The sequence below is a fragment of the Rhamphochromis sp. 'chilingali' genome (genome assembly GCF_963969265.1).
Source record: "Rhamphochromis sp. 'chilingali' genome assembly, chromosome: 2".
In the NCBI taxonomy this organism is placed as follows: domain Eukaryota; kingdom Metazoa; phylum Chordata; class Actinopteri; order Cichliformes; family Cichlidae; genus Rhamphochromis; species Rhamphochromis sp. 'chilingali'.
The window spans coordinates 5535553-5543130 of record NC_137930.1 but is presented as its reverse complement, the minus strand read 5'-3'; the positions used below and the strand labels follow the sequence as shown (position 1 = coordinate 5543130).

At 42.8% G+C, this 7578-nt stretch overlaps 1 protein-coding gene across 1 annotated transcript in view; it reads right to left on the bottom strand.

Moving 5' to 3' along the window:
* Positions 1-492: 492 nt before the first annotated feature.
* Positions 493-7578, bottom strand: part of spire2 (spire-type actin nucleation factor 2) — a 54361-nt gene continuing 47275 nt past the window's right edge. Inside the window, exons 11-15 of the mRNA XM_080875149.1 lie at positions 7239-7376; positions 7084-7151; positions 6101-6128; positions 4290-4387; positions 493-947 (exon numbers count right to left, since the gene is read on the bottom strand). Of these exons, the coding sequence (XP_080731275.1) occupies positions 632-947; positions 4290-4387; positions 6101-6128; positions 7084-7151; positions 7239-7376 (648 nt within the window). The 3' untranslated portion in view covers positions 493-631. The remainder of the gene's footprint in view (positions 948-4289; positions 4388-6100; positions 6129-7083; positions 7152-7238; positions 7377-7578) is intronic.

Genomic DNA, 7578 nt, shown 5'->3' with positions numbered 1-7578 from the left:
TTTCTCTAAGTTACATTCAAAACAAAAAACAAGGCAACCACAGAGCGCTAAAATGAGATGCTGACTCTCTGCTGTGCAGCTTTCAACCTCACCTCCACCCTCTCTCTTTTCTCTTACAGCACCCCCCTCCCCCCGGCACTCTCCCGATCTGCCCTCTCCTCAGTCTGCAGCTGTGAGCGTCGGGGAGTGTCGTAGTGCTGTTGATAAGGCAGAAACAGAGAGAGCTACTCACTCAAACCTTAAAAGGTCAAGAGCTCTGTGCATGTGTGCATTTGTGATGGGTAAGATAAGGAAGATAATGCAGCTGTGTGACGGGTGAGGCGGTGGTGTGTTGGAGTCTCTAGTTTCTTACTAAAAAGGCTCGAGATACAGCCCGAGAAAATTTGTTTTTTAAGCTTTATATATCATAGCACAACCATTCAACCCAGTAATATTTAAAGAACCTTGAAGCACCTCACTGGATCGAGTGTTCTCATTACGATTTATTGGAGCCAATCAGATGGCTCGCTGAGTCGTTACTGCTGTGCATGAACCCACTAGAAGCCTAGTTTGTCTGTGAATGTGTGCACAGTGTCCATCAGTCTGCTCATTGGCTTGCATTGTTGATCGTCTCGGCGTGGTGGAGCTGCTCTTAATGTTGGGAGTGGGGAGGGAGACACTGTGGCTGAGGGAAAGGTGGAGGGTGAGAGTTTGCTTGAGGGAACGCCTCGACTTGGGACTGGCGTTGCAGCTGTGGTCTCTGAGCAGCAGCAGCAGCAGCTGCAGCAGCAGCTTTGGCCTCCCTCTTGGGAGTATTGTTGAGGATGTCCAGGCTCCGGCGACTGGAGGAAATGACATCGGCGACGAATTTGGTGCATTCAGCACAGACGTCCCGCAGTGTGCAGCCGTGAGCGTACAGGTGGGGGAACTCCTCCTCCACTGAGCGGCGGGATAAGCTGCGCAGCGACCTGCAGAAAAGGGTGGAACAGTTTTATTAGAGCAGACGTGAGGCATTCAAAGAAAGCCGAATATAAAACTAAGGGAGATTTCCATAATGACTACATGGTTCTTTAACAATAATTTAACTCAGGGGTGTCCAACTCCAGGCCTCGAGGGCCGGTGTCCTGCAGGTTTTAGCTCTCACCCTGGATCAACACACCTGAATCACATGATTGGTTCATTACCAGGCCTCTGGAGAACTTCAAGACATGTTGAGGAGGTAATTTAGCCATTTAAATCAGCTGTGGTGGATCAAGGACACCTAAAACCTGCAGGACACCGGTCCTCGAGGCCTGGAGTTGGACACCCCTGATTTAACTGCACATCCAATAAGCACTCAGGGCCATCCCTCACACCCCCAAAACAAAAATGTTTTAGTTCACAAGCCATAAAAAACTGAGGGCTGACCCCCCCTCCCTTATGACTTACAAAAATAAAATGCTTTTTTAGATATTTAATAAACCACACATGTTGTGGAAAAGCTACAGTACTACTTTAAGTTTTTCTTCTTCAGAAAAAGCCACTAATTTATTTCTCTTTTTATTTATCTATTTATTGGCAGCACTTTTAAAACCAAACTGACAACAATGACTGCTCAGCAGAGACACATCAGCTGAACATCTGGAAAGACGGAGCTACACTAGATCTTTCCAAGCTTATCCAAAGTGGCTGAAATATAAACACAGACATGCAGCAGCGCTGGGGCATCACAGTCACTAACGAGGAGATTAAGGTCAGCTTCTCTGATTGAAAAAAACCAAAACAAAACAACTCGCTGTTACAAAACTCTGTGTGTTTCTGTGCACGGAGCCGCATGGTCGGGTCTTGGTGACAGGTGTTAGAGAGCGGCTCAGCACAGCACCACGCCAGTGGCCCATTTCTCTCGTCAGCTCGCTGTTTGGCTCTCTCTGTCCACTCTCTCTTCCACTTCTGTCTTCACAGGGCCAAAAACAGCGAGGATTTTGATGACAGCTGGGTAATTATTACATAATGGCTGCTTAGAGGCCCTGGAAGAGGCACTGCACTGATTACATAACTAAAGAGAGAGAGAGAGAGAGGGGGAGGTAGGTGGAAGTTGGTGATTGGATTGAGTAGGCAATCTGCGATTGGTTGAGGTAAGCACAGAGGCTGGTGCTGCTTAGGCTCGAGAAGGTTAGCAGTCATTGGCTTGAGTTAGAGGCAGACTTAAATAGATTTGACCTGTTTTTCCGTCTAGGTGTCCACTGTCTCGGGATTGAACCTGAGCAGTGAGCGGATGACAACACTGTGGGGAAACTGGTGTGTTGGAGTCCAAATGTCAGGTTGGCCTCAGGTTTGGAAACAAAAAGGTGTGCAGCTCAGAAGGTAGTACTTAACCTAGCTTAGCTACGCCAGGTGTTTCATATTTGCTACATGGCTTTTTGAGACCCATGTATCTGTCTGTGCAATAAGTTGCACAAAAATGCCAGAAGTAGCAGATATGATACAAATTAAACCTCAGATATTTAAATTAATATTTAATTTATTTTTTAAAAATTTGAATTTTGGGGCAATTGTTTCAGGGTCCAGGCCTTACAGGGATTAAACCTTTGAACTTCCTTATCAGCTTTGACGAGCTTAAACTAAGGCTGTAAACATGTTAAAAAGGACCTGTTCTGCTTCTTTAGTATTCTATGTAGCACTGCATTATTCACATTTAAAAATAAAACAAAACCTGAAAACATTTTTCTCTTCTGCCAGCTCCTCATTTGAATCTGGGCTTTCTTTCCTTTCTTTCCTGAAGCCTGCAGAGGGGCAGCAGGCATTGCCTGGGAGAGTGGGAGCCTTGAAGTTCCAATTCTAAGTTAATGTTATCAGAAAATGGCAACCAGAGTTATTATAGTTTTCTCATTAGTTTTTATTTAGAATTTTTGTTTTAACCCTCTCGAGGCAGGCGTTGCCGATTTGCACCAGTTAAAAACTAACAACCTGATTACCCCACATACATATTTTATGAGTTTTTTTTACTCAGAAGGACTGCATGTTACTGCAGGACTTGGTTGTGCATTAGCAACACAAAGTTTAATTTGAGCCTGAGAGGGTTAAGTTCAGTTTGTCTGCCACAGCAGATTTTCTTGTTTCAGTTAGTTTTAGTCTTTTTAATTATACATGTATAGAGGGCAAATCAGTGCAGGTATCACAATCAAAACAAAGAGCATATATATAATATATATAATCATGTATAGACATCCAGAGTCTATATTAACACATTGATCATCAGACAGATACTAAAACATTTCCTTGGTATATTTTTTATTTTAGTTTAGTCAGTTTTCAAAGTTAACAAAATAAAACAAACTGGAATGATCTTGTTAAGTCTAGTTTTTATTTTTTATTTTTGTTTTTCACATCCAGTTTTAGTTTTTGGTTTATTTTTTGTTTACTGAAATCATCTTGATGCTACTTTTTGAAATGAAAGATGTGGAAGGCTGTGACAGCTGCAAACATCTGCAGCAGCTGCAAACATCTGCAGCAGCTGCAAACATCTGCAGCAGCTGCAAACATCTGCAGCAGCTGCAAACATCTGCAGCAGCTGCAAACATCTGCAGCAGCAGACACTCCAACAGGAACTTTACGTTTAACACCTGCTTATTTTGAGCCACACCACTCAAACATATTTTAGTTGCTTTCTAAAACACAAAAGTGTTTGAAGAGAATAAGCCTCTGTGCTAACAAAGGAGAAACAGTGACTTGCTATTTTGAGTATTTTAAGTTCCTGAGAGGTTCCTGTGGTTCTTCTCCCCACATGGTGTGACTGTCAGCGGGTCTGTCTGAACTGCCATTCCAAAAAAAAAAATATATATATATATAATAAAATAATAAAAGAGCAGATCAGGGCACTGCCAGTGAAAGGTGCCAGACACCAAAGATGTGAGATCGACATCTAGGGACATTTTAGAGAGTTTGATGTTAGAAAAACGAAGCTTTTAATTAAAAAAGGCCATGTCTGGCAGAGATCGAGGCGGTGTGTGCCCCTGCCAGGCCTCTACTGCTTGGCTATCATAGCCGTTCCCAAATCCCCCTCTCATGTAGATTTTAGGGGATAGTGGTTGTCGCCGGTGCAAACTGCACCCCTTTTTTAAGAGCTCTGCAACAGGCACAGCCTCCATAGGAAACTCATCAGTTAGATTTGGAAAGGAAGGTATGTTAGGTATGCTTTTCACATTTCTTTTGATCTTTCTCCTGGTCCTCAGTGCATACTTCAGAAGAAAACTGTCGTTTTATTTTCAGCCAGCTTTATAATCTTCTCTACAATAAACAGACTCAGCTATTGAAGACAAACACAGACTCACTTGTAGACTTGGCTTTTTTGTCCATGGCTCTTTGGAGTGCTGTGAAAGCCCACAGTGTACACAGGAATGTGGGCCATCTTCTTTGAGGGAATCTTCATCTGGAGCACAGAAGAGGCAGACCAAGAGGAAAAACAATCAGGCAGAGGAAATAGAACCGAGAGAGCCTGTGGTGGGAGGCACTGCAGATGACTTTCACATTACAAGTATTTCTAGCCTCTACGACAATAGAGATTCAAAACACATGAACATCAAGGCCACGAGCCGTACAGTCACAGAGCAACAATAAGCAAATGCACATATTTCAATAAAAACGAACCACAACTGTAAAAAACAACACACACAAATTAGCCACAGCACACAAATCACACAAAATCCAAACCTACAGAGCACAGAACCACACATCCAACACGGCCCGGGACTGAGGCAACAAATCAAAACCAGCAAACGAACAAAAGAAGAAGAAGTGACGTCAATAGAAATGACAACCAGGCTCAAATAATGCGTTAATAAGCACTAAAACATGTCATTTAACCCCTTTCTGCAGCAGCTCCAGCAGCCTCTTTCTTTCTCTTTTTACATGTAAAAGCTCCACATAGCTTTACTTAACAGGTCAACCTGAAGCATAAATGACTTCATATGTTTATTCTCATTCAAATGTAGCCCTTTAAATGCAAGTTCTTTGTTGTAACAATGCTTCTTGGCAATAAATCTTATACCATTACCAAAGCCTGCTTATTTCCCCTTAAATGGCCTTTTCATCCTCTCCACTCCCCTAACAGAGGTAGCCTCTGATGAACCCCCGCTCTGTAGAGCATAGAGTCCCAGACATCATAGACGTTGCAGAATCTCATCTAGATATCTCTGTGAACTGAGATCGCCTGCAGTGATGACAAGCCTTGTATTTCCAGTGAGGGAGATACCACCCCACAGCAGTGCGCTGCCTCCATTAAAAGCTGTTACTCTATCAGTCCACTCCACACTCTGATGATCCAGTGGCCATAGGCAGAGTCTGAACTCAATGCTGAACGAAGCTAATCAGGCGTCAGTCAGACATCTGACGGTCTCCAGAAGCTCAAAACAAGAGCTAATGGCAGAATAAGCAGTTTGGCATTGGCAGAGAAGATTTAGCGAGTTTCTCATAGGTCCAACGCACATACTCTACTCTGCTACTCGACCTACAATCGTGTTTCCAACAGTTTTAAGACTTAAGACATAAGATTTGCCAAGAAGAAGCATACAACCAAGAGTGTAATCGACCAAACTAACATTGCCTTTCTTTTTGTGTTTATATGAAAAAAAATTACAACAAATTTTATTATGAATATAATGGTGACACTCACTGCACACAGCTCTGTCTGTGAGTGCAGAAGCTCCACCCACTCCGTGCCAAAACCTTCTGTTTATGAGGAGCAGCCAATAAGAAGAAAGTTGACTAGAACGGCTTTAAAGGGAGTCCAGATGCCAGAGTCCTCACATCAGAGTGATGCTGAGAGCGGTTAAATCTATATCTATTACACTGTTTTATGTTAAAAATAAAATTAGTTTTTCATTTTTTGTAGAAATATTTTTTAACTTAACAATTCACAGTGTGTAAGAATGACAGTTCAGATGTGAAAACATTATATAACTTTATATACTTTAATTAAAAAGACCTGGTATTAAATGACATAACATGTATGAACAGAAAAATTTAAAACTACAGCAGTAAAAGTAATGACATGAAAAGCGAGGCTAAAAAGGCTGAGTACAAAGTCATACACAGCTGAATAAAAACAGAGCCAAAAGAAAAGATTTGAAAGTTAGAAAGTTACCTTTGCACTGCAGGAGCTGCAGACAGATCTGGGAGAAAAAGAAAAGATTTTACTACTACAGCACACATGTCTGCACACTTTCCTACTGCTTAAGCGGGAACAGGCCGCTCTGATGGCTATAAACCCCCCACCCCGGTAAGACCTGTTCTCATGCTACTTGTTCTAATAATCCTTAATTGTAGCATTTGGAGGTGCAGCACAGTCACAGCACGGTCCCTGGTTCCAATCTCTTGCATGAAAACCTTTGAATTCAGTAGTGATTAGTGGGAGCATAAATGTGAAGGGTACAGAAAAAAATCAGTGGCACTGAAGGTCGTAGTAAGCACAGTGGTGTCCATTGTGGCAGGAAGCAGGAACTGGGAGAGTAGAGAAAAATAAATGCAAGAATGAGCAGCTCCAGAGCACTCTGGACCTCAGGCTGGGACAAAGCTTCATGTTCTGACAGGAAAACCACCCTAAACACACAGCCAAGACAAAGAAGTGGCCTCAGGGCCACTGTGTGAATGTCCTTGAGTGACCCGGTCAGAGCCCAGGCTTGAAGCCAATTGAACATCGTTGGCAAGATCTGAAAATGGCTGCGCACCGACGTGCCCCATCCAGCCTGATGGAGCACGAGAGGCTCTGCAAAGCAGAATGGAAGAAACTGCCCACATATATGTCTGCTAAGCGTGTAACTGAGTACCACAAAGGCTGAATGCTTATGCACATGTTATATTTAGTTCTTTTATTTTCATACATCACAGCAAACTTTGTTCACTTTGTCTTTATGAGATATTGTGAGTAGATTTCTGAGGTAAAAAATGAATCGCACTTTGGAATAAGCCCGTAATTTGACAAAATGTGGAACAAGTGAAGTGCCGTGAATACTTTCCGCATGGACTGTAAATATGCCCGGGTATTGATTTGTGGAGACTCATGTTTCAGCTGCAACCTTGGAACAAACGTTTAAACATCAACAAGAGAATGAAAGACTTCCTTCATACCTTTTGCACAGTAAGCAGGTAGACGGCCACGAGAAGAGGGGGAATTTCACTCTGCAGCAGCAGCAAACCTGAGAACACACACTCACAGTCAGTGAATCCCGTTAGTGTCAACAGCACAAAGAAACACTGCACTGAGAGAAGTTCTGCACTGTTACCTTTCCCCGCTTCAGGTTATTGTAGAGCTCTTTGCTCTGGAGAAACTTTTCCATCTCCGCTTTGACCAGTACTCGCCGCACGTTGATGACCTCGTCCACGGTTAAGGCGAGGCTCTCAACAGGGTGGCTGAACTCATCCTGAACACAACCGAGAGCAGTTAAAGAGAGGAAACCCATCATTCTGAGCTCCTGTCCACGGTTTATTTTAAAGAAAAAGCTATAGATAAGAGATTACAGAGGAAAACTACAAACCGGCTGAGGTCAAAGCCAAAATGTTATCATCTGCAGTTTTGTTTGTGTGAAACAGTCAAAGAAAAGTTTAAGCTCCTGAACACAAGTC